The sequence below is a fragment of the Chiroxiphia lanceolata genome, chromosome 3, assembly GCF_009829145.1.
Source record: "Chiroxiphia lanceolata isolate bChiLan1 chromosome 3, bChiLan1.pri, whole genome shotgun sequence".
Classification (NCBI taxonomy): Eukaryota; Metazoa; Chordata; class Aves; order Passeriformes; family Pipridae; genus Chiroxiphia; species Chiroxiphia lanceolata.
Window position 1 is genome coordinate 92,597,484 of NC_045639.1, and position 27,696 is coordinate 92,625,179.

General features: G+C 37.9%; 1 protein-coding gene across 2 annotated transcripts in view; it reads right to left on the bottom strand.

Moving 5' to 3' along the window:
* MLIP (muscular LMNA interacting protein) overlaps positions 1–27,696 on the bottom strand; it is a 106,550-nt gene that overhangs the window by 11,299 nt on the left and 67,555 nt on the right. For both annotated transcript variants that reach the window (XM_032683950.1, XM_032683949.1), the window contains 6 exons: positions 25,523–25,588; positions 25,357–25,440; positions 25,215–25,274; positions 23,468–23,512; positions 19,169–19,213; positions 14,164–14,289 (listed from right to left, as the gene is read on the bottom strand). In XM_032683950.1, coding sequence (XP_032539841.1) covers positions 14,164–14,289; positions 19,169–19,213; positions 23,468–23,512; positions 25,215–25,274; positions 25,357–25,440; positions 25,523–25,588 — 426 coding nt within the window. The remainder of the gene's footprint in view (positions 1–14,163; positions 14,290–19,168; positions 19,214–23,467; positions 23,513–25,214; positions 25,275–25,356; positions 25,441–25,522; positions 25,589–27,696) is intronic.

Below are 27,696 nucleotides of genomic sequence, written 5' to 3' on the forward strand. Positions count from 1 at the left end.
GACAGAAGTCCCATTTCCAAATCCAGCACCCTGTGACTATCAAGGGTGGGCAGGGTGGGCAGTCCTTAATGGCACAGAGATACAAAGTTCTAGCAACACCTGCGGTATCTTGGCAAGTGTATTTCATTGGAATAAACCCAAGAGTTGAGTTACCCTTTGCCTCATCAGAATATGGCATCTCTGTATTCCAGGCAAAGCAAGAAGGGTCAACCAAAAAGACAAGAAGAAAAGTATTGATCATATCCTGTTGTGATGTGCAGCTAAGCCTTCTGAGAAGAATGGTCCACTGCTTGCAAGAAAGAAAAGCCCCACAGTCAGGTAGTGATCTGAGACTGCAGCAGCTCTTTTTCTCAAATTGCAGACAGCCAAATAATGAAAAATGCACTTCTATTGTGTTATCTCATCCTGGCCTTTCTTGCTGGTATTCATTGCCTACCCCGTTAACCTGAAATGCCCCTCTCAGTCATGATTCTGCCTTACCATGCTCCTTGAGTATAAGGTCTCAAGTCCCTCCTTAGACCTGAGAAAAGTAATTTTTGTCCAAGAAATATATTTGCTTCCTTTATTTTGATAGTGTCCTCTTTTCAAACTAAAGAGCCAACATGAATGACAGTCTCCACAGAGAGGAAAAATAATCTGTATTTTCTGGACAGACATCATTAACATTGATTACTTTGGAGAAGATTAATTGAAACAAGACAAGGAATTCACTGATTAGAAATGAAGAAAAAAGTTAGTGCATGCTTAAGACTTGGAGAAAAAACTAACAGTGTACAGTTCTCTCTGTTTTCAAAAGGCTTCTCTGACATAAAACCCTTGAAGTTGTCATAAAATAGTATATACGTTCTACAGTCAAATGTGTCTAGTCTTAATGAAGTCACATATGGCTCATTTATAAAGAACTTTATGTAGTACTTTAGTGAATATGCATTATATAAGCTAAGTGCTGCGCTGCTGAAATAACATTTAGTCTTGCAAGTCCCTGAAAGGAGGGTGTTGGGTTTTTCCCTGGAATCATACAGCTCTGCCTATTCCACCTGTGAAGGAGCTGAGTACCTTGGCCTGAGTGACCAAAAAATGGTTATCTGTGTTATTTATATCATGTCAATATAACCTGAAATGAGAGCCCTGCTGTAGGCTCTCATGCCTATTCCCTCTCATGCCCTTTAATCAAGAGGCTACAGAATCTTATTCCTTCCTTCCTGATTTTTCCTTAAAAATAAGATTTTTTGTTTTCTTGAATGCACACCACATAGTCAACTTAAAACTACCAGAATATGAAGCAAGTAGAATGAGGTGGGATTAACCCTTTCTTACTAAACATTGTGTGACTATCATCCCTCAAAGTCGTATAGGAATATGGCTATGTCCACAAGATCTGAATGCAACTTGGACTATGCACTTTTTGTGAGTGTGTTGTGTAGTGAAACCTCATCAAGCTCTATCCCTGGCAGTTTTTCATCTTCAGGTCAAAGCAGCTGGCAAGAAAACCTACTTCCATCTGCAAATGTGAAAGGATTGTGTCTGTTGGTGGTGGGAGATGAATATTTCTTTTTTAGTTTCTATTCTTGTTTCCTTTGACAGTTACAAAACTCTGCATTACTATTACGAGGTTAATCAATAATACTTAACTTTTCTAGATATTAGTCAGTTTTCTGGTAATGTGACATTTTCTTTATTATTTCTAAGAACAATGACAGAGCAAACTAAATCTGCATTTCTAGCTGCAAAATTGTACTGAGGAGAGCAGAATATCTTTACAATACGTAAGTATTTGCAGCATGTAAGTTCAAAGGGAAACTACATACCTGGCCAAAATAACCTCTTACAGACTCAGTCAAGGCTTAGAAAAGAGGTGATTATATAACATCTTCGTTAGACCTTTGTTCATTTAGTTCTGTAATCAGCAAGACATATTTGCCTTTAAAAGGTCAGTTTACCTTTATTGTGCTATGAATCACAGCTGCCTCTGAACTAATATAAAGCTTTCTAAAGTGTTCTCAATTTAAGATCTTTTTCATTAATCTAAGTCACACTCTAGAGGGTCTGCAACCTTTGCTAATTGAGGCACAGGTTTAAAACCGGAACCAGTGAGAGATAACACACATAAGAAATTAGAATATTTCAACTATAGTAACCAGAGAACATTCACATTTACTCTATTCTTTCAAACTACTCTATTAAGTCTTGAATCCCCTTTAAAAATAAATTAGGTACTCTAGACTCTTATTAAGCACAGATACATTCCTTTACAATAGGCAAAATTACTAATTTCTCAAAGGCTGAAAATATTTATTTAGACATGCATAACAAGCAAATGTTTTTATAAAACTGTTTTATGGATATCCACTTTGAGTACAAGAAGATGAAATCTCATGTACCAATAAAAGGTAAAACACCCACAGCAGCAGAGCGAGGACTACCTTGAGCTAAGGGGAAAGAAAATAATATAATATAAAGGGGCAATTTATGATTATGAAGTTTTTAGTCTCTTTAAAATGACACAGTATAAAATTTATTTCAAAGATTTTGTCGGTTAAGTACCAATTCTTTTGCATCTTTCACTTCTCTATAAAAGAAAAAGTAGAAATGGCGATCACAATATAGATTTATAATGTGCCTTCAGACACTTATACAACAGAACATCCTGAAAGACATGCAAATTGTTATTATACACTACTGTAGCCATGCATTTTTGTCTTGAAGATCTCAAAACTGTTTCAAGGCACTGGAACCACACAAACATAGTTCCCTGATAGGTTCTCACCAGGAACAGGCCTGGAGGACACCAGAGTGTGCTGAGACTGAAAGAATCATAGAAAGGTTTGGGTGGAAGGGACCTTAAAGATCAACTGGTTCCAACTGCCCTGTCATGGACAGGGACACCTTCCACTAGACCAGGTTGCTCAAAGTCCCATCCAGCCTGGCCTTGAACACTTCCAGAGGTGGGTCATCCACAACTGCTCTAGGCAACCAAATACTGGAGAATACTGGAGGAGCTACAGGGCTTTGCAATAGGGATTCCTTATCTCTAAGTAGAGTGGGAGGGAAATGCACATAAGAAGTGCATCAATTTTCCTCGGGCTGCCTTTTTCCAGACAAAGTTAAACTTCACATGCAGGGCCAGTCCGTGATGTATTTGACTGGGGATTTTCTGTCAAAATGATTTTTCAATGAAAAATACTAGCAACAGAAAAATGAAGCTTTCTGCAACATATTTTGATTTACCTTGCAAATTCTCACTAGTAATTTAGAAAATTAAAATTAAGTATTTAATGGTAAGAAAACTCATCTGTAACTAGAACACTGTGTTTTCTGTCCTGGATGTTTCACTTTGGAACACTTCCATAAAATATTAAAATGTATTTCACAATCAGTGCACTTTGTGGCAATCATGGTAAGAGCCTCCGATTTCTGCTGTGGACTAATGAAGACTACAGTTCCTTGTAGGGCTAATTTCACTATAGGTGATTATGGGAGCTGGTGGCCAGCAAGGGTTCCAGGCCCATAATGAAGACCATAAGCATGAGAACCGCAACACACACATCCATAGGGTAAGGCCAGCAGAGAAGACAAACATCTTCTAACTACATGGATTAGAACTATCTGCTTTGAGTTAGCTCATATAACCCAAATTATGTATATTGGTTTCTGGAGTATTTAAATGCTTTCAAATTTTTATGTGTATTAGAAAGAAAATGTCAGAATTTCTGACAACAAAAATATTTGAAATTTCCCTCAGAATATTGGTTGTGAACTGTTTATGAAACTCACAGAAATTGAGTCATTTCTTAGAACTGAGGATGCTTCCTGGCCCAAGGAAGGGGCTCATTGCTCATTGAATGATAACAGCCAAGGAACTTTAACTGCTTTACAGGTGAGAGTGTGAAATGATTTAATTTTCGGAGCTGGCTTTCCCCCATGTATTTTCTCAGCAGATTAGCTGCAAAACAGAATAAACTCTATTTTCTGAGTAAGCTTCTGATGCAACAGAGACCTTTGACCTTAGTTACTTTAAATGCAAACGACAAACTTTGACTGAATCTTCAAGAGTGTACATGTGTAACAGTCACCTACTATATTAAAATTTGTATTAAGATCATATTCTGCCTATAATATAACTACTAATATTATAGTCAGTGTTTAACTGAGAAAAAGAGAAAGCTAGTTCATAACATCTCTGTAAATCCATAAATACTGGCTTCTTTAATTCAAGCTCTAAGTACATGCTTGGAATTTCACCAGAACTAGTTATATTTTATACTTCTATCTGAAAGTACAGTGAATTAAGATCATATTTCAGAGTACACGTTATATCAATACTTGCAGTATTTCTTGATACCTGAATAGTGTTTTTTACAATCTAAAAAAGCAGCGGGATATTGCATAGAAACATTTGTGTTCAGTGAGGTCTAAGATACGAAGTTCTCATAGCTCTGAGTGATTGGGCATAATTTTCATTAAATATGATTTTCCTTCAAGTTTTGATTTCTCCCTGTCTTCAATAAGAGGTGTACAAGTATTATTTTTGTTTTTCATACGGGTTACACATGCTCCAAATCTCATTCGATATTTTTTACTCAATTATACATTTCTGCTATTGCTGTTAATAACAACCTTTACCTCTTGGTTGCTTCTGTTCTTTGTAATCTTATCTTCTGTCTTTTTACTATATTATGAGCAAAGGTTGTGTCCCCAGGTTTCAGTTCCCATTTGCCAAATCATTAATAGACATTTTTTAACATTCCATTTTCTACTGTTAAAGAATTCCTACAGAAATGGACTTGTATCTAATCCAAATCCAGTCATGAATCAGGATTCTAGCATCAGAGGCAGACTCCAAGCTAAAACAAGCTTGCCCCCATCACCATGTGACCTGCCATAGAATCCCCTTCACAAACAAACATAGACATTAAAAGCAAACATTAGAAGCGTTGTAGCATTGGGACTGCTGTGTTTCCTTTGGTTGTTCTCCTAGAATGTGTTCCCCTGAAGATATAGAAGGCTAAGATAAGACTCGGAAGTTAGTTGCTAACTAGGACCAGAATTTCTTCTACATTTGATAATGCTTATTGTACAAAAAATGTCTGACTGAAATGCACTATGCAGAAACTAGATGCAATCACCCTTGAAAGCCAGGGATAAGGATGAACTCAAATTTTATATTATGTAGAGACTTCTAAGAATGAAGACGAAGTATTTTAAAGCACTTTTTGGGGCTTAAGACTGGTTTAATCTGTCCCAGCAGAGACAGACTATATAAATAAAAAGACGAAAAGAAACAGAAGTGACTGTAACTATGTTCCAAGAGCAAACTTGGACACTTCTAGGCATTCACTAGGAAGCATATTTCCATTTCTAAGCATAGAAAGTGCCTGCTGGGGCTTGATCCTACTGCATTCAAGAAAAAACTACTTTTTGTGTGCATATTTTTTAAATTAACAAAAATACACCAAAGAAATACTAGGGTCCTACTATCAACAGCTTCTCCTAGTGGAAATGGGATAGGAAGGCTCTCAAACTTTCCTAACTACACAGACCAAAAGGAGTGACACAATAATCAATCCTTTTTTTTTCCTTTGGAAGAGCTGTCTCCAGAGAAGTGGGAGAAGTGGGTGACAGAGTTCATTCCAGGAAGTACCAGAGTTAGGGCACCTCCACATTAAGTGCATGTTGCTGGGTCTCCTGTTGAACCTAAGATACCTTCAAGTTCTGCTGCTAATTCAATGCTTTTGAAGAAAATAATTGATTACCAAGTTATGATCTTTCTAAAGAGCTTCACAAGAAATGCCTTTCTTTAAAGATCAACTGAGCAGGAACTCCAGATGCATTTTCTGAAGGCATTAGCAAATCAAGTTAAAAGAGATAGAAATGTCACCTAAGTATGATATCATTAAAATAACTCACTAAGCCCAAGAAATGCCATAAAAGAATATACAAAGGGGACACAGAAATATTAAGTATTAGTAAATTCCCAACGAGGAGGTCCAATTTGTAGCACAGCACTAAAGAGCTGACTTGTTTACCTCTACACTAAAGCAATTGTTCTGGAACACAGAAGAAGATTGATCAACCACAATACACCTACACAAGTACAACATCTAAATATCAAAGTTCAAAAGAGAGAAAGAAACAGTCTTCTAGAAATAAAAGTAGCTGGGATGATGTCTGGGAGAAAAGTGCTTTTCCATGGCAACCTTGAAAGGCTGCTGTATTCACAGAATGTTAATTCCCACTATGCTGCCATTAATCAAATACAAACTCCAATGAGCAGGAGATTGGATGATGAGGTAAACACGACTGATTTCATTTAAAAAATAATAAAGATTCCCTTTAAATATTCTGCTTACCTATGAGCCTGGAGACCTGCAAGTGATTATGGAAGGTTGACACTTTCAGCACAACTGCATTGAGTGATTTCAAGAAAACTCCATTTAGGTCCAGGAAAAAGATTGGATCAGCTCAATCCCAAAGTTGGACATTAAAGAGAACTTGTTCTCTGCTACTGTTATAAGTGATGCCTGATCAGATAGAAATGGTATTTTTTTAATATTTCTCATACTTTATGCAAAAAAGCCAGTTCCCACCAATCCATTTTCAAAGGCTGTGCTGGGAGATTTTCTAACATGAGTGTACAGGGAGATTTTCACATGAGTGTACATAAATCATGTATTCAGCCCTTGATGTCAGAAAGAAAAGGCAGTTTTGAAAGTCAGTAGAGACCTAGAGGCTGTCCCCAGCTGAGGGAGTTCACCCACTCATTCTTTGACTCTTCACTAGGGCAGGTCATTCTTCAAAATGATGGTAGGTTTCCTACAATCTAGTGGTCTCTGCCCTGACATATACTTACATCGATTGTGTCTCCATATGAATCATAGAATCATAAATCAGTACGGGTTGGAAGGGTCCAATCTTTTGTGGAAAAGAGAGCCTAGGAGAGATTACCTAGCACTCTGCCCACACCTTGAAAACCTCCAGTGATGGTGACTCCACCGTATCCCTAAGGAGGTTTTTTCAGTGAATAGTTCCTCTCACTGTAAAAAACAATATTTTTGTATAACAACATGAAACCTCTCCTACTGCAAGTTGTACCCAATGTTCCTTGTCTTCTCCATGTGGCTCCCTGTGAAGAGAAAGCCTCTGTCCCCTTTGTAGCTACCTTTTAAGTACTGGGATACTATGATGAGGTCCTCCCTGAGCCTTCTCATCTCCAGGGGGAAAAGACTTCACTCCTTCAATCTTTCCTCATAGGGCAGGTTCTACGGCCCTTTGATCATCTTTGTGGCCCATTTGTGGACTCTCACCAGTCAGTCTGCATATTTTTTGAATTGTGGAGATCAGAACTGGACACAGTATTCCAGGTGGAGGGTTTTGCTCTTCCACTTTACACAGTCTTCTGTCAGAGGCTGGAGGGATTCCCATCAGAAGCATGCTTTGGAGTTAACCACAGAGCTAAATGTTACCTCAGGCTCTCAATCACTGCAATGGCTGTATTCAAGTTCATCTTCCTAAGATGTTTTTTTGCAATCAAAAGGAAAGGGAGTTTTTTAACTATACAAAGTTTAACTCATAATTATTCAGAATCAAGGAATTTAAATAAGAGCAGCAGCACCTCTGGCTGGGGGGGAAGGAGAGAGTGGGGAAGGAGAGATAACAAGGCAAGTAGGAACAGAATCAGCTTACTTAAATGGGAAACATTTTTATTTCAGAAACAGCCTATTCACAGATACAAGGAGAGAGCCACAATACCTTGTCTCCTCCCATCAAAGCTAAAATCACATTGTGAAGTGATTTGGGACACAAGTTATGGATTTTATCAGTTTGAACAGTTATAATCTACAAAACCTGCCAAGTCTATCTTTCAGCTTCATCTGTGTAATTTCATCATCTAGGGAGATTCAGGTACTTGGTAGAGCTTCGAACAAAAACAGTCTGGCACGGAGTCAAGGCTGCCTAAACACCACCACACTGCCCTTCCAATAAAGCATTTCAGATAGAAATAACTGTCATTTTCTTACACCCTAAGCCAACAAATGAAATGATCCTAGGTTTAGGACCTCACCATATCTAGTCTCAGTAATGTTAGACACAGGTGGTCATTCTGGTTTTTTCCATTTCTGAGGGAACACTTGTTATAGGTAATTTTTTAACAAAAGTGCAGGTGAAGAATAACAGCTTCATCCACTGGGACCTCCTGTCCCTTCTCAATACTGTACTTATAACATATTTAAAATGGTTATAAGAGTTTATGCCAGCAGGTTTTGCCCTCTAGTGGAACATGAAGCAAAACACAACACGTAATTAGAAGGGTAACAGGTATAGAGTGACCATGTGGACACTGACCACGTGTGTAGTGGGTGCCTGGAGATACAGTGAGTCACATTGCTTATCATCCCTTATCCTGAGAGACATGGAGTGTTGAGGGAGAACTTCAGGGAATTTACAGAGATAACGGTGCAGGTATAGCTGAGAATGGAAAAAAATTCACATGCTGTCAGGATGTTGTTTACAGAAAGGGTCTAATTGTTTGAAATCTCAACATCTGATACTGTGTTTGCAGTACTGTGTTTTCTGCCACTTTAATTATTTATGACAATAAATTAAATAATTTCTTTTTAAAAACATTAATAGCTCAGAATGTAGTTGGGTGGTGCAGGAAATAATAGGCAAATATTGTCAGGATTTTTATCAACATATATTGACTCAAATGTTAAATATTTATCATGTGAAAAAAATCAAAATTAATCATCCTTTTGTTATTGAAGAATATTAATATTACAGATCCAAACAAAAACATTAAAAAATTCCAGCTGAGGAATATTTACTTTTAGGGTGAATAAACCTCTGTTTGTATTAAGCTAGTCCAGTATTGACATCTGGTTACCCTGTTTCCCAAAAGAACAGCTAACATGATTTACCAAAAAATTATACTATCTTAATTTTCTTCAGACAACTTTTCCCTGACTTATTCCCTTTTCTATTCAAATTTCCGAGTTTCTAGCATTGTTTTCATTAGCAACAGCAAACACCCATTTTGATTATAAAAAAATGGCTTTAGTGGTCATGTGAACTATTTGCTCGTTCATGTGAAACTTGTCAAAAAACACTTGATCATAAAATCATTGCTGCCTAAGTAAACATATCAGCCCAGTTCAGTAAAAATTTAAACTGAACCAAACCCAGTCTATCAAATGCTATCTGGTGAGGAAACCATGACATAGCCTAAAGAAACAGTACCTAATGACTGGTTTTAACCTCTTGCATCTCAAAACACGCTGTAAATCTCAAACTGGGATAATCTCTCCTGGCACCAAGGCCTGATCATTTGCAGACTGTGTTAGAAAAAGAGGACATGGAAGGGATGCATCTGAGAGGTTCCAAACAACATCTTCTGTGGACTTCCACAACTGGTGCTTTTCTAACGCCAGACAGGGGCTCTCTTGAGGTACCTTGTACCAGTTGCTCTTCAAAAAGACTTTGGTTAAGACATAGGGCACAGTGTTCACCTTACAGAGCTCATTAGCCAGCCCTGTTACCCACACACCTTGGATTACAGAGGTTTTTGTCTAAATTCTCCACTGTTGTTTCAAAGAAGAGAAGAACGTCAGCAATAATATAGAATCATAGAATAATAGGTGATGCCCTTTGTACTGGTAAGAGTCAACTGCTTGTCAGGATGACAGATAGAGCCACTGGAAAAGCCTGTATTTCTCTCAGGTTATGCTCCCTTTACTCATTCCCCATCACTTTAATGTGGGTAAATGTTAAAGGCAAACTGAGCGTGAGGGATGAAATAGATTATTCCTCCTTCAGAGAAGAAATAGTTTGAATGAAGAGTCATGGGAGCTCTGTCCTAGCTGGTCTGGAGGAAGCAAGATCTCACATAAGCTGTGCCAAGGAAAGGAGAAGCTGTAATATTTCCAGGAAATCCCTGGAGACACAGGCTTGTTTGAGATGCATCTCCCAGAGCACCTGCAACTATTGAATCCTAATGACTCAGCTCAATTCTGCCTAGAATTAAAATTATAAAAGTCTGACAAACCTCTTGAATCACACCACACTTGATGCTCACCTTATTGTACAAAGAGCTGTGTCTGTAAGGGTTACAAGAATTGTTGTGAACATGACATGGGATGGAAGACAAGTGGCTGAAAGGTCCAGAGTTTAGACAGTCAGTGAGGGAGATGGATGGAGGATGCAAAGGGGACTTAGTTGGAGGAATCAGTTTAGCTGGATGTAGGAAAGCAGGCTTCAGTGAAAAAGAAAACAAAAAACCAACCAACCAAAAACCAAAAGTAAACAGAAACAGATTAATGGGCGCAAAAAAGAAGTTAGTTTGGGCAGAAAGCAAAGTGCACCTTTTTTACATTTCATAGGTCTTGATGATTCACCATAAAAGGTACTCAGCTTTCATGCCAATACTTGGCATGAAAGTGCACACACAAAAACCTGCTGTAGGTGTCCCATTGAACCAGTTATACTTTGACTGGGGTCCAGTGCATCTCCCTCCTGCTGCTCAACTGATGCTCAAGTGACAGAAAAGTAAAGCCCTGAAGGATCTTGTGCTAGGATAAAACAGCCACATTTGGGACATTTTATGAGAGGGTGGACTGGGACCAAAACCAATATGAAAACAGTGTCTGAGAGGTACAACAGAAACTTTGCCTTATCTGTGAACTAGCAGGAGCGCTCCAGGTTTTTCAATAACACTCTAACAAACCTTTTCAGACATTTAAGAGTTAAACTAGTGAAGGTCCATACACAATATATTTCACTGCTCTAAGTTGTCAGTAGTTAATAGTGTTTCTGGCCAAAAAAGCCCCAATATGTACATTCTTTTTGCACCTAAAGGATAAAATACTTCTTAAAAAAGATTTTGGCACACATCTAACACTTGAGTTTTTGTCAAGGCTGTTGACACAATACATCCTGAGTTCTCACCGACTTGGCTGGCTGAGTTTAGGCCAGAAACTTCCCTATGCTATGCCTTTTGATCTAAAGAACCAGAAAACTTGTGACAAGATCTGTGATTATTTTCAGCACGAACTAATGCATTGCTCACCAAAGAGTGAGTGTTGAGCAAATAAGTGGATCAGAGCCTGGAAGGAGTCACTTCACACCAACCTTACCTCCTGCCACTCCTCATCAGAGGCACCAGTCCTGCTTCTATTAATGATAAACCTTGGCAAACTGGTCTCACAGGTTCATTCCAAGTGTAACTAATAACTCTTTAGTTCATCCTTATCTGGCTTCTTTCATTGCTCAAAGTGGTTTATTTTTTTATGTGGCAGAGGAGTCTAAGTACAACCTTGCTAATAAATACTTGCAAGAACATTAATTCTCTAACATTCTTTGTGAGTCTTTTCACATTATTATGTAACAAAACATCTTATTTTTCACCCAGAAAGATTCTGTTTCCCCAATTTGAAATTAAAATCTTCATAAAACCATCATGTCAGCGCTGCTCATGAGTTACATCTACTTCCAGTATATTTTGTGGTGCTTTTTTGAACAAATTGGACCATACTTGCAAAATTATTGAAATGTTACCGAAATGTGCTGAAAAGAAAAAATTCCTTCTCATGATGGGAAAAATACCATCTCCAGTAAAGGCATCTAAAAACGTGGGACCCTTAATACTGTTGGATTGGAACCTCAGAAATATTACACCCTGTCTGTAAAAAGTATTTGAGGGGGGATATACACAACTTATTTACAGTGTATCCAGAATACAGATGGAGAGCTGAGTTGCATCCTTTACAGATGATCTTTACTAATTTAGATATCTTTTTTTTTTCTTTCCTCTATTCATCACTTTGAATTATCTGCATGAGAACAGCTACCTGTTACAGAAAAAACTACTATTATTTTATAAGGGAAATGGACTTTTCCACATAGGGACGTGTCTTAATGAAATGAAAAGCAAACAAGCTACTCTCTGTGTGCAAAAAAACCTTTGTGTTCAACAGAGGGACATGAAGCTGAAGGTCACAAGTTACAGCTGCCTGCATCATTATGTCTCAAGCTGGATGTCACCCACATAGTCACCAGTGGTCAGTGTCACACTGGCAGGTTTGACAGGGTAGAGAGGTAGAGGTCTAAGAAAAATCAAAAGAGAGAAATTAATAAAGCTGATACAATCTGGAATCTCATTTAGTTCTCTACCCTCCTCAAAGATGCAGTCTGAAAGGGACTGTCCTGTCAAGATGGGCTAGGTGAAGGAGGGGCAGCAACATCACCAAGAGAGGTTGTTGTTGGTAACTACTAGAAAAAAAGAAAAAGAAAACTCAGAGGGAGGGAGGGAAAAGAAATGTAAGAGCTGAACCTCCCAGCATGACTGGGAAAATCTTCAGAGAAAACTCGAAAAAATTGGTAACAGTGTGAGCAGTTTTGCTGTCAGCCACAGTAAATGCTTGCTAAACTTTTATTTGAGGACAAGTGGATTAGCACCACCTCTTCCACAGAGAGCAGAATGCTTAGCTCCTAGTCTCCTAGTTTCAATTCCCAGCTTGTATATCCCATGAAAGCAATAAATTTACCTGATTTGGGGGCAACATTGGTTCCCCTCTCTGGAAGTCATCCACTGTGCAGCCAAAAATACTCACTTACTGAGAGCAAGTGAAGAGGGAGAATGACTGTCTTTAAAGGCTAAAAACCCAGTGGTTAGAGACAGTCACAGCAGTTTTCAAGCTGTTGTCTGGGCACCTAGCCCAGCCCCACAGTCAGTGCTGCAGCGCTCTTACAGACACTAAAACCCCCCAGGAGAGTTTCACAGGTGCTGTAAGATTGTGAACACTCTCATGTGGGCAACCAAGTCTCCTCCACCGACAAGGGACTTATATTAGTACCATAAACCTACTCTGCGAGGCAAGAGAAGAAATTAAAAGCATATGCTGTCTTCTTCAGCACTTTAGTGTTTTCCCTAGATCTCGATATGATTGTATTATTAATTGTCCTGCTAGACCACCACTAGAATCACATAGCTATTTCTCACACAAACAAAATCAGTTTCTGTTAAGTAAGTGAATCCTCTGAATACAAGTCACAGTACTTCTTTTTTCAGAACAAAGATGTCTTAATAGAGATTTACTAAAATAACAAGTACTTTACAGCAAATTGTAATATTACTCAGGTTGGAATAAAAATATCAATTTATCAATAATATAAAGCACACAACAATGTTCTTTTAAATAAAGGAAGAAAAATTGAACATATTAATTGTAAAATTACCTTTTCTCTCTATTAAAGTCAGTGCATGATTTTTTTCATTAATTTTAATATGTAACTTTTATATGAAATTATTTTGGCTTTTTTTGTAACAACCACACTGAAAAATGGAAAATTTGGAACATATTGGATAGCTTAATAGCAGGAACATTCAGATTATGTATCACATTTAAGGTTTATTTGGCAATAATGCACACAAACATAAATGTATGAGAAAAGGCTGTCAGAGCCATTTATCTGGGATTTCTCCAAGATAAGAACTCATACAGATCAGCAAAGTTCAAGATGTGTTTTTGCAAAGTAATCCTATGGCTTCATGCAGAGGGCTGTGGAAGAAGAGAGCATCTTTGCTGCCCCACAGGCTGCCCGTTAATGCCCCTCACATGTGGCAGACGAACTGTACCCTCAAGCTGTGGAGGAACATGGATATGAACCTTGGGGTTCATGCATGTGGGGAGTGACTATGCACTGGGGAGTGACACTGGAGACACACTGGGGCTCCTCTTCAGTCTTCCTTGGAGAGGGAAGAGTGAACCTTGCCCAGTCCTTGCTGTCACTTCTCTTTAGAGAAGATTCAGGTCTGGGCCCCAAATGACAGAAGCACTTTCTAATAGATCTGATCTAGACACCTGCTTGACAGGGAAGTACAAGATTTCAACTTACTTTTATTACAGTGTTTCCTACAGACATCATAAAGAGGTCGTCTCCTAAACATACAGGTTTTTACATCACCAGAAAAAAAAGTCCTTGTAGAAAGCCCAGCTGCCCACCCCCAGCTTGAAGACTTTCCTTAAGAAGCCAGGTGCCCCTTGGGGAATCATCTAACTTTGCAAAATAAAAGAAGAGACCAGGACAAAACAAGGATCTATGTTTCTTCCTTCTTCTTTAAGGAAACTAGCTGAAGCTATAAAATCCTTCAGAGTGAAAGCTACTCACCTGCTCAATACCTTGATCACTGATTTCTTCAAGGTACTTTTTAAAAGGATTGGGTTGATAGGGCTCCTCCTTTTGCTGTGCACTCTTTCCTTTCACCAGCACAGGACGAATGACACCGGGTTTTGTCTTGACCCATAGAACACCCAGGAGAGAAGAGATGGAAGAAAAATAACATAAAATACTGTACAATTTAGAGAATATTTTTTAGACAAGTCAATTCCAGTGGGGCTGTACTGACTAGATTTTTAGAAGTTTTATTAATGACATATTTCACCACCAAAATTACTCAGGTGTCATGCTGCTTGGATTACTTTTAATGTAGAGTGTAGACCAAAATGGCAAGAGCTGTTTTTAGGCACAGAACCTCATAGCTACTGAGTGTCAGTAGCTCAGTATGGTTTGTGGGTTTTGCTGTCTGGTTTTTTGCTGGCTGTTCAGCTGCACCTTGATAAGTTCAAGTCACACTTTATGCATAGCCACACATCTGCTTTCACACTGGGCTGCCCAAAACACTAACTGTGAAACAAGGAAGGACAACATGTGATGCTGTAATTTAACTTACACCCAGGTGAGGGGAAAGTCTTTCTGGGGAATAATACTACTGATTGCATGCTGGATTTTATAGAGTCATAGAACCATGGAATAATTTAAGATGAAAAAGGCCTCTAAGATCATCAAGTCAAACCATTGACCTAGCACTGCCAAGTCCAACACTAAACTATATCCCTAAGTGCCACAGCTTTCCAGCCACTCTGCCCCAAACCTGTAGTGTTTCATGGGGTTGTCATGACCCAAGGGCAGGACCCGGTATTAGCTTTGTTGAACCTCATGCAAGGCAAGAGGGATGTCCATTGAAGGGGAGGGTACAGGAGGCAGAAAATGTCCTCATGTTTTGTGCTCTGCTTCTGTCCTGGGAAAGGACAGAGCAGTGCCCAGGGTGAAGATGGCAGAGGAAGGGAGAAGCACAATGCACGTGGGAAGAGCAAGGCCCAGGAACCAAAATATGTTCCCTCAGCTTTGCGTTTCGTCCCCTCCACCCTTTCAACAGGTTGGGGCACTTCCATTTGCCTCCTAAATAAGAAAAATATGCAACTGAAAGCAAAAAATCAACCATGCAGTGATATTGTTTTTAAAGAGTAATAACTGCCAAGCTGCATCAAAAACTTTTTCATTACAAAGGTCAACTTAGTGAAAAATGCAGTGCTCATTTAATGAATTTATGGTCCATAGTTCATGACTTATCTTTGTAGGATTCACCATAAAATACTTATTTTCCTATCAACATTTCTGAAAAACATCCATAAAAATGTCTGGCTTTCAACAGAAAGGTAAATATAAAACTAAAAAGAAAGGTACACTTGTTATCAAGTCATCATTATGCAGACAAAGAACCTGTGGCCTTCTAGCACTCCTCCACACCACGTAATCATGCAATTAAAAGCCCATTGAGGTACCTGAAATCATCAAGGATAAGCTACTCTCCTTATGTAAGAAACCTCTTCCAAAAGCATGAGGTAAAAATGCTTTTAAGGTAGCATTTTCCAAACAACAATCATGCACTCAAGTGCTGACTGAGTCATATGTTTATGTCTGACTCTGCTAACAGTGACAGATATCAACCAGAATTCTAAATACTTTATTAGCTCTCTGAGAAGCTATATAAAATCTTTGATCCAAAACTAAAAATTTGAACTCTTTCTTTGATGGCAGTTGTATCAGCTGACACTGCTGAGAAACAAGCTAAAACTTGGTTTTGCCAAGGAAAATGTTGGTCTTCCTACAATGACATTAAAAAATGGTAAAGGCTGTTATGGTTACACTGGGCTGCCATGGTATGTTTACAGCCCTTTCAACAAATTACACAGGGCCGAGACACAAGTTTCAGAGCTGACCCATAATAAGTGGTACTGATTTAGTGCCACAGTGCTCCCTGGCATAGTTTTGGCCCCGGTCAGCAAATGCACAATCAGAAACAAGCTATAGGCTGGGCCAGGGTGCCTCTCTATAGGCAGTATGGATGTAGTCACTCTCCTTCAGGAACAGAAGGTATTTTGTATGAAAATAAGCCTTGCATGATACTTGCATGAAAAGTCAGAAGACTGAACTTCTCATTGGCAGGTGTATGGCCATGTTCACCTCTGATTTTTTCCCCTGTTATTATGACACTGGTTGCCCCTGAGATCTTGCTGAAACTGGTGAGTCAGTTCCCAGTTGCAATCCTGTCCCTGCCCACAGCAGGGTCATTGAAACTAGCTGATCAATATGGTTCAAATCCTTCTATTATAATGAGTAAAACATGCACAAGAATTCCAGTATAGTGATAGCAATTTAAAACCAGTGAAATTAAAAAAAAAAAAAAAAAAGAAAGAAAAAAGGAACTGCCAAAAGGATGAAATGGTTATAAGTGACTGGAATGCTACTTAAGACAGTAACATTTAGAGAAGCTGTGCATCACCTTATAAAGAGACTTGAAGAGACCAATAAATACTGGAATGTTCAAAGAGCAGTGCAAAGAAGTGAAAAAAAGAATAAGGAGGAAAAGGTTCTGAAGACAGGAAGTTGAGAACCTAAGAAAAAAAATCTAGCCTTTAATATAAAAATGTCATGGATTAGGCCAAAAAAGACTTCGAAAAAAAAACTTGCTAAATTTCCTCACAACTAAATGTCTCTGGGGCCACTAGATATAACTGAGGCATAAAAAACATGCATGAAGAAGAGAAGATCAAGGCTGAAAATTAATTCCTCACTTCAGCTTTCCCCACAGGAATACTTAAGAAGGTTCTCACACTGTCAAAGAAATATTTTGGAGGAACCGTCTCAGGTACAGTGCCAATAACACAGATTTGAGAACAAATCAATAAAATGAGCAACTAAAGCTCAAGGAATAAATAAAGTTGTAAAGCAATTCCAGTGTGAAACCATGAAGTGGACCAGGAATCACACAAATCCATACATGTGACATTTCAAGCTGTGCAAAGTAGTAGGAATAAATTACACTAAAGAGCAGAATTAGTATACATTTGAACAAATAATAGGGAATGGGTTTTGAAAGGGCACTCATGTCAGACAAGTCTTACAGTTATTTTGAAGAGTTATTGATCTAAGAAAGCTGGTTGTTAGAGCAGATGTAGGTTATGTTTAAATTAGCAGTATAAAAAACTTTCAGTATCTAGGAACACGCAATACAGGAGGTCAGTTGCAACAGACTGTCCTATGTGAGGCTCAGTGTTTGGGGTTTTTTTCCGCTAGGTCCCTAAACACATGACCAGGGTTAACAAAATGAGGCTGCATCACAGATTATAAAGTTTAGTGGATGTGCATCCATGCTATCTGGAACAGGCTTTGGTGAAGGTCTTTCAGCAAGGTCTATGAAAAGAATTAAACTGCTATGGAGTAAAAGAGAATAAGTCCTGTGGACCAACTAAAAGGTAGGAAAAAAAAATTGGAATAAATGTTTGAATTTCACAGTGAAAGGAAGTCACAAACAGAGTCCCTCAGAGATCTGCTCTGGAATCTGGGCTTCGAAATATGGATATTTTCTAGATCAGCTAGAAAAGAATGGCTGGGAAGATGACAAAATTTACTGAAAATACTGACTAGGGGAGTAAAAACAAAGTATCAGTGCAAAGAGTTGCAGAGATCTTGCAATACTGAGTGAATGAATGATATAAGGCAGGTAAAACATAACTGAGTTCAGCCTTGATACATTTTGCTTAACTATATGCTAAATTTGCACTTGCACTGACTATCTAACTCAGAAGCTCTTTCTTGCTACTCAGGAAATATATCTTAGCTTTACTGTATGCAGTTCTATGCATACATTGGCTTACTTCTCAATACAAGTAAGAACTAAATAAAGTACCATAAATTGTTAAGAAAGGAATAGAAAAAGCAAAAAAGGACCTTATCACATCATCATGTAAATAGGAAGCACTGTTTCAGAGCTATACAAGAGCAGTTTATAGCTTTAGTCTCCCAATCTCAAAAACAAAAACCCAAAAAAATATAGAAAGGGCCAACAAGGATCATCAATGACATGGGACAGTATCCATACTACTCGAGTGACTAAGCAATTTTTAATTTCTGCATGAAACAGAAATGACTGGTATTGTATTATTGTTAATACCTAGAACATCATTAGTATTATTTAGAAAGTGAAGAAAGAAACTTATTTGCTGTTTCAGCACAAGAACTGAGGTCAAGCAGTATGTTTAAAACAAAGAATTAAAGTACTATTTTATACAATGAGTAATTAAAAAATAAAACCTATTGCTACAGAATGTTACAGATATCAAAACATAATTAAATTCAAAAAGTAACTGGAAAAAATCATGAGAGAAGATGTAGTCAAAGATTACTAGGCAGAAGAAATCGACTCAGGAAGTCCCTAAGATTCCATTAGCTGAAATACAATGGGAAAGATTCTCACCCACGTCTCCTTTTTTTCCCCTAAGCATTCAGCAGCAGTGACTGTCACTTGGACAGGCTCCATGAATTCTCTTCTGACTCTCTTCAGAAAGTTTGGCTCCAAGACTAAATTATGATGAGAGCTAAAATGAACATCTAATGCATAACCGCTCTTTCTTTTTTAATCTTACCCTTGCTTTTCACTAGTTAAGTCAGCTTTGATGTAAAACAGTGTATAAGAAGAAAATAGATGCTATAATCTTGTTGCATATAAACAAAATTGTAGAAGTGGAATATTGAAAGAGTTCTAGAACCAGCAACAGACTCCATTGCTGTTACACACGTCAAGATTCAGCAAGACTCTAGTTCGTCATTTGTTCCATGGGTTTACATGTAGTGTTAGGATTCACAGTTACTTAAAACAGATGTGTATTCAGTACAGAAAAAAAGAATGCAGCTCTGTAGAAACAATGCAGCTTTGTAGGAAGATACAGACTGCAGTTTTTTCCAAAGGACTAAGAAAGAGTTTAATAATGAATATTCTTTAGTGCTTGTGTAAATTTTGAAAAACAGTGTATCAGAGTTGTGTCATACATACCATCTGACTCTCTGTTACCATAGGCACCGATTTGTAAAGGCTGGCCTGCAAAAAAGGTGAATATATACAGTATTGTATACAATATCATAGTGATTATAATAGTGACAGAAGAAAAATCCACATACAGCACTATGCTTAGCCACAGAAGCTTTTCCCACCGATGCAGTGATATGCAATTGATAAGAGAATACAAAATATTTTCATTTCTAGTTTATTTCTAGATATAATCAAATATAAATGCCTGTTGTTAAGATTTTAGAGATTCTTTTCTCCAAGTGCAAAAAAATTTCACTTTTTCACCTTGATCTAATCTTGAAATTTAAAGTTTTACTTTTCTGAGCCTGCCATTGTCCGTTAATTTGCAGCATCAATGTTATTAACACTGTCAATTGTATTGGGAGCTCAGTCCAACCTTCTCAACTTTTTCTGACTTTACAGTGGGAAAACCAAAATAATACTACTTAAGCAATATCTTTTTTTTTCCTTTATCTGAGTATACATTGAACAGCAGGGACCCTGTTTTCCAGATCAATGACAAATGTAATGAATGCGAAGTAGTTGAGTGTGTGTGTGAAATAACAACGTGCCACTTATTTGTCCTCACACTGATGAGATTCAGAATTTCTGATGCATTGATCTCTCCACCCAATTCCTTCAAGCCCTGTAGGAATAACATTGGATAACACAGTGTTTCTGTACAAATAGCATGACCTTCCTTCATGTAGGTGTGATCTGGAGGCCTTGAGACCCTAAAATGCGAATACCCTTCAGTACAGTAGTAAAAAAAGTACGACAGTTAGATGTTACAAGCTGTAGCAGAAGACAAGTCAATGCCATTACATCTTGTACTCTCTACAGAAGGACCTCTACAGCTGGATTTTTATCAACTCAACTAGAAGTTTCTCTCACTGCTTCAATTATAAAAGTAAATCCAACATGTTTAAAAAGGGAAGAATATTCTCTTCTTTTGTTACCCTGTGACAAAGACCTTTGAGAGATTTGGCCACCGAACTCCAGTTATGGGCTCCCAAGTGCTAAGTAGAGATGTTTAGTCACTCTCTGGACCTCTTGGTTCTACTCTTACATTGGTCTTAATAGCAGTGTCAACGTGAGTCATAGTGGAGGACTGTGCTCCATACTGAGAGCACCCACATCTCTAAACACAGATGCTGCTGGAGGAAACCTTCCCAACCAGTCAGAGACTGAATCCCAAGCAGTTGTTATTTAGCACTAAATCTACAATAAGTACCTCCTCTGCCCTTGACAGAGTAAACTAGAGTTTTTAATAGTGGTTACTTACATACCAGGGACTATTTCATACCATGAACCACAATGGCTAATCTTACTGTGAGCTTAAAGACATCAAAACACTTCAGAATGATCTACAAATACAAGCAGGATGGAATAAATTCTCTCACTTCAGTGGCACAAATTAAGAATAAATCTCATTTCAAAAGGGTTATCTGAGATATGTGTAAGCACAGCAGACCACATATAAAGAAAAGTACTACTTATTTCTGCATATCTGTGTGCATTTTTAGCTGCTTCATGTTTTTCCATGTTTTTCACTTTTGACTCATATCTATAACACTTAAAAGAAAATTTTTTTTAGAACAGAGCTTTCAAAAAGAGAAAAAATATCAATAATATGGACATTAATTTTTTTAATTAATCATGAGAAATTCTCATTTAGAGAATTATTATTCCAAATCAGTGGTATCATCCCTACAGCTGACAGATATACACTATTATAAAATGGTGAAGGGGATCATATCAAAGACCACACAGTTTTAAGAGTTATTAAATTACAACTATAGTACTTTGTTAGCTGGTACAAACTGCTGTAATTTCATTGAAGTCAGCGATGCTTTCATACTTTTTATACACTCCCTTGCTACTTGCACAGTTATTTACATCCCTAAAAGGTTCTGATGCATGAGAAAAAATAAAAAGTAGTTGAAGCCAAGGCAAATCTATGACATTTAATTATTAAATGGCAGGCTATTTCAACATATTTGTATATCTACTACTCCATATAACCTATTGAAGTAATTAGCAATACAATAATGTGTGCATACGTATATCTTTATATGTGTGTGGTTATAAATAATACTTCAGTATTACTCATGAACAAATTAAAGCTTCTCTTTTAACAAAAAATGCCCTCAAAACACCATTTTGACAAGCATCTCAATATTAGACAACATAAGTATAAAAAGATGAAGAAAATTATACCGCTAAACTAATATTTTTATTTTTTCTAGTAAAATTAATTCAGTTGCATAAACTAAAAGCCTCCTACCAAAGGCAAAAAAAAAGTTTTGGAAAAATAAAGAAAAAAAAATGGGTAAAAATTATTACTCCAAGACACCTCAAAGAGTCACTCCAGACCTCCTGGCATTACCCACAATTTGGTGTTGTGGTAAATGTCCGTACAATACTCAGTTCCTGATTTATACTGGAGACACTGTTAGATTGACTCCAAGCAGGCCCCTTGTTTCAAAACAAACATGTTGTACCTACTATGAAGAAATGTTGCCCCCTGAACTATACCTCCTCTAGCAAACAAAAGTCAGCACACAGAGAGGTTCACTCAGGAACAGGTCCTTTCCAGTTGATGGGCAGCACACTTCCTTGTATGCTTTGATCCACAACTGCCATTATCCCAGACAGTTTTCCATCATGGCCTGTACAGTAATATGGAGCATGTTGCTCTTGTTGAGCTGAAGGGATAAAGCCACCCTGGGTCTCCTGCTGGGCTGGGGGCCACACTTTGAGGGATGGAAGTGGGAGGGGAAGAGAAGAAGACAACTCTGTGGAAAACCATCTCAGTGTGCCCTTGCCCTAAGGGTCAGAGGACAAACCACCACCTGGTTTATTAGCTGCGACAGAAAGAGCATTTGTATGTCCTACCAAGGAAGCAGAGCGAGAGAAAGGGAAAGAGCTGTGATGTATGGATGCTATTTGGGACACCTGAAACATCCCTCAGGAAACTCTGCTGCAAAGTACAGCAATGGTAGAGTCCAACAGAGCCTGGATCCACCAAGTTCAGGCATCACAGCACAGCCTGGAGACCCCGGTCTCCTTTTTGACACACAGAAAATTCAACATGCTTGCAGAGTTTATAAGAAAGGTTAGCTTATCAATAATCCTCTGTATTACTCCCAGACATGCTTTTAAATATTGATTTGTTTCATTGATCTAAAAAGTTCCAGTGGAGATTAGAAATAAAAGTGTTTGTAAGGGTGATTTTCCATGCCAGCAAAGAGAAACTAACTGTATCCCTAGGCATATAAGTTGGATACCTGAATTTATGGTATATGTCAGCCACAGTTTTGAGAGCTGGAGATCTGCACTGGAGTGGTATTAAATACATTCTGTTTTCAAAGACTACCTTTGAAGTACACTCTTTTATTTCATTAAAAATCTCTCTTCCATTATTCTTCCTAATTAGTATGAGACAGCACAATCTGTCAAGTAAAAATGACAATATGCAATAAAATATGCACATTCAAAAAGCAAAACTGAATTAATCAGTCAAGCACTGTGCGGTCATAAAATTGTGAGACCTTTATTGCTTTGCCAGCACTGCTTTGATTTGAGGTTCAATAGAAGTGCTGAATGATGAATGGTAAGATTTCTCACCACATGACTAGATGAATTGCAAGTAAAATGCAGTAACTATGCGTGCTAGTGAGAATTAAAATGTTAACTGGGACTAATGTTTCAATAATTGAACAAATTACTCAATATAGATATTTTCATCATATGTTGGAAAGTGTGAGTATGTGACAAAAAAGCTTCTATTCATCTAAACTGTGGGGTTTCTGCCAGCCCTATACCTTGAAAAGAAAAGTTTGGGTCAATCCCAAATTCTGATGGATAATCAAGAACTAAAGGACTTCTACCAAAGCAAGTCCTGTACAGTGCAGGCTGAGTCCAAACAAATGCATCCTTCAGCATCCATAACAGTCTGTTTGCCAAATAGCTGAGCTTTTGCCCCATACTTGAAGGAAACAACAACAAACAAGTTTCTGAGGAAATTAATTTCAACATCATATTCATACAGGTAAAATTATCAACAGACACCACACTGAAGAGACTCCAGACATGATGGATTTACAACAGTGAGAAGACATCTCAAGTCTCAATTGCCAGCACCGAATATATTCACTTCACTGTGTTAGTCAACACCTGATGTCACAAGTAGAGGTCTGTGCAGTTACCCAGTATTGTTTAAAAGGACACAAAGTAAACATTTCTGCATATAAAATATAGAGTAATTATAAAAGTACTTACATATTTGGTTTCACGTCCAGCTGCTTTCTGAAGTGTTGTTGACATCTTGTAAAAAAAATAAGTATATAAAATACATATTTAGTTACTCTGAAGAATAACTCCAAGAGATTTTCAACATTTTGAGAGGTTATTAATTGCTCAAATTCAGGAAAACTTAAGTTTTCCAGAAATAATCACACAATACGTAAGAATAAGGTATGTTTATGTTTTGCTTGGTAGAAAATACTACTTAATTTTACTGCCCAAAAACATTGATCCCCCTCTACTGAGAATGACAGTTTATCTCTGAGAATTCTTGTAACAAAATGCTTTTTATTAGATAAGTGTGGTTGCCCCATGAAATTTAAGTTACATTTGCTCAGAAAATAACCTGAAATGTTACCTTTCCATGCTCTCATTTATAAGAACTTGCTTTCATGTGACTAAAAGCATTTACTTGTACACTCTTATTGTTTTTTCTTGTCTATGACCTTCTTTTACCCTCTGTTAAGCACTTTTTTTATCTTGTTCTGAGATCCTCACAATCTTTAGCTTGATCCCTATCCTGCATCCTGTTAAACTTGCCTTTTGCCCACTTTATTTTGGTTTTATGACTGCTAACAGATGCCTTCCATTCTCAGTTGCCCCAGGAAGTAGGTTTTGGATGCTACAGCTCAACTTAGTAACAGCATTTTAACCACCTTGGTTTCTTCAGGTATTGGAAAACATACTCTAAATAACAGCATCTGTCTACTTCTTCGGCTGTGATCATGTTTCTGTCTTTCAGACTCTTGAAATTCAATTCACCACTGCATGCTGATTGACAGAAGTAATTTCAAAAATGAAAACTAACTTTGAAGTGTATACTGAATATAGCCACTCAGAAATGCTGGATCTGTGCCGTATTTTTGCATTGTGAACTGGACATTCTGCAGGATATTTTGAATGCATTAACTTTTTGATGTGTTCATCTGCCAAAAATTCCTTTCCTCCCATTTCCAGCTAGATTTCTGCCATTTTCACCTTCCTACAGCTACCAGGACCAACTTAAATTTACCTGGAGTGAACAGAATACAGGACTTTCTTCCGCTGGTTAGTCATTCTTCTGAACCCAGAGTGCACATCAGTACAACTTAATGAAACTAGAAGTTTAGAAATATAAAATTAACCCTGCCTCTCACTACCTGTTTCTTAGTTATCCAGGATAAATCAATATTGTAGACATCGTCCTTCTGGGAGGGGCCACAGTAAAAATGAAATCAGAACTTCAGAGCAAGTCTGCTTATTAATTTAATTATCCCATTATTCAAGTATCGATAATGAACATGAAAAAAAACCAATGTTCTGAAAGATGTTTCCAGTCAAGGAAGCTAGAACATTACATTGGTTGTTCTGTAGTAGAGTTGCTCATCCCATAGATGGGACAAAATCTGGAAGATGGCCAGAGACCCTGCGATATGGCAGGCAAGGTATGAAGGATTTCTTCCTTGTGGATGCTAGCTTCTGAAGCCTTAATACACAGTTTCTTTTCCATAATATTTCTCCCTCTGACTTCAGGAAAGTGTCCTGCAACAAACACTGCACTGACTTCAGGGCTACAGTTCTGTCCTTGTATGTCTTTTAAATCACCAGAAACTTCTGATGTTGCATCTCTCAGCTGCAGTTTTGTGTTGCCATCAGTTTTACTGTTGCAGCAGGTTATATTGTGATTTTTGCTGATATGTACTTGGAAAGAGCCCTTGGTATGTGGGTGGGCTTATTCACCTACCTTGCCAACATCTGACTCCATGCTCATCTGCAGAAAACTTGGAGAAGACTCACACCGGCGCTGTAAAATTATTTTCAAAATACTTGTTAATGACAAGAGACAAAAGAAAAGAAAAAGTCAATTCCACATACTGATGGGTTACCATAGTCAATGGGTCCTGCAGGACTTGATCAATGACAGCACACAGCTCTTCTGTTTGTTGTCTAAGCTGGACAGGGGAGCACATCTGAAAAAGGAGGATGGATCACTCAATTAATCTTGGCTTTTTGTTTTCAAATACAGATGTGAAAGATAAATAACATCACTACCTCTGAATGAGTGTCCAAAGCAGTGCCTTCAGTCACACTCACAGGCTTCGTTGGCTCTTCTAATGCCTGCAATTCAAGAGCTATTGGTGTGATATGGAGTTCAAAATTTTAAAAACTAAACAAACATACACTTTTTTGAAATAGTCTGTTTAAAAAAGGTGGTGTTTTCTATTTCGCCATAGAAAGATGGAGAAAATAAAGAAACTACAGGCCTAGTAATGTTCTTCTGGTTACCAGCATCTGATTCTGAATGAGATGGGGGTTTACAGAGAAAGAGAGAGTATTCAAGCGGGGTGAATTGTCTCTACTTTTAGAAATCAGAAACTAGCAGTTTAAATTGTCTTCTTCAACAATGCCCCCTCCTTCCAAGTAAACATGACACTGTGAGTATCTACTGTGTGCCACAGAGGTGTCGGGTGGCTACCGCCACAGGAGAGCCACCAGATGGACGGGTATGCAGGTGGACAAGGCAGGGACCCAAGCACACAGGAGCCCTTTATTTTCCTCCAGTAGATCTTTTCTGTAAAAAGTGTCTCCTGTTTAAAGAGGATGGTGATTTCACCTTGCAACAAATACAGTGCTTGACATTCTTGGGTTTTAGCCAGAAATCAGAAATGTATAAAGTAAAATATGTTCTATACATTTGTAATCGCACACTAAGCATGTATACAATCTCTCCAGAACAAAACACAAGCCTCTTGTGCTTGAAAATACCTTTCACTTTCCTGTATCCATACTTGGAGCAGGTTTGAGAACAGCAGGAATCAGTTTGCTGATCCCTTCACTTCATATGGAAACACAAAACACCCTCAAAAGCCGAAAACCACTGCTCAGTTCCCTTTTCATCTTTATCCAGCTTCTGCAAAGCACATTCTCCCTGCCATCACCCATTTTTGCTTTGAAGTGATTTTCAAATAGACACCTGCTGAGACCAAAAATTACTCTGGAAGCTTGCTGATGTGTGAAGCTGGACTAAAGGGGGGGGAAGTGCAGGGTCTGCGGATTTTTCTTGTTTGTTTGTTTAACACATATTTTTGTGAGATTTCAATTTGCTAGTTAGTAAAAAAAAAAAAAATCCCATGGATGTGGGATTCTGCAGGAATAGACTGATCCCAGTGAGGTGGGTATGAGAGCTACCAGATACAGAAGACATATGTAGAGCTGTGAGGAAAATGTCAGAATCTTAAAAAAAAGAAAATAAACATATTTATTTCTGAGTTTAATTTTGCTGAGTACATTTTTTTTTTTGTCCAGCTACTGGTAGCATACATCTGTGTATGCCTAAGCAAAAAATGAATGACAATTTACTTTTACTATTATTCTAATACCATCCACAAATGTTCTTACACAGAAGCACATTTATGGAACACCATGTCTTCTACTAAGATGAAGGGTAGTTGCTTTCCAAACATTTCTTCCTTCCTCTCCATCTCTAGACAAATGTGTTGGCCTTAGAGTAGTTGTGGTTTAAAAGAAAAAAGTAAAAGAATAATGCATTTTGATATACAGAAATTAATGTAATCTTATCCCAAGACAGACTATGAAAAGATAAATAGTCTCTCATCTCTGCTGTCTCATCACACTTAGCCAGCTGAAGATTCAGATCAACACAGTCCCATTGAACAGGAGGGCTCAGCTAAGGTGGGTTCAGCACTGCACTCAAGTACTGTGTCCCTAGTTCAACTTCAGTCAAGATTACATCCTCCTGGTAAACAAAAAAGTAAGTGATAAAATTAAGTAGAAGAGTCATTTCAATATCTATTAGGGTCAGGATTGACAAAGCAGGCTGTTATAGAGATGATGAGTCTGAATAACACTTAGGAAAAATGAAAAGTTTTGATCAATCATGGGTTTGGAATGGGGAAATTGCTAAGCTTCTCAAAACCCCCAAGAAGCCAGTAGGACAATAAACACAGTCAAGGAATTGTTAAGAGAAAACCACATGTTTCTGTTTCATAGTCACTGCACCAAAGTAGTGGGCGAACACAATCAAGGGTAAGGAGTAACTACCCCTAAGATTCAGGGGAATCTTTCTAGAGGAATTACAGCCACATCCTAAAGTCTCTGTTCAGAACCAAGGCTCTGGCTAATTTAAATACCAAATATCCATCAGTTTCAGTAGAAATTGGGTACTCAAATGTCTTTCTACTTGGGAGCCTTCAGTGACTAAAGAA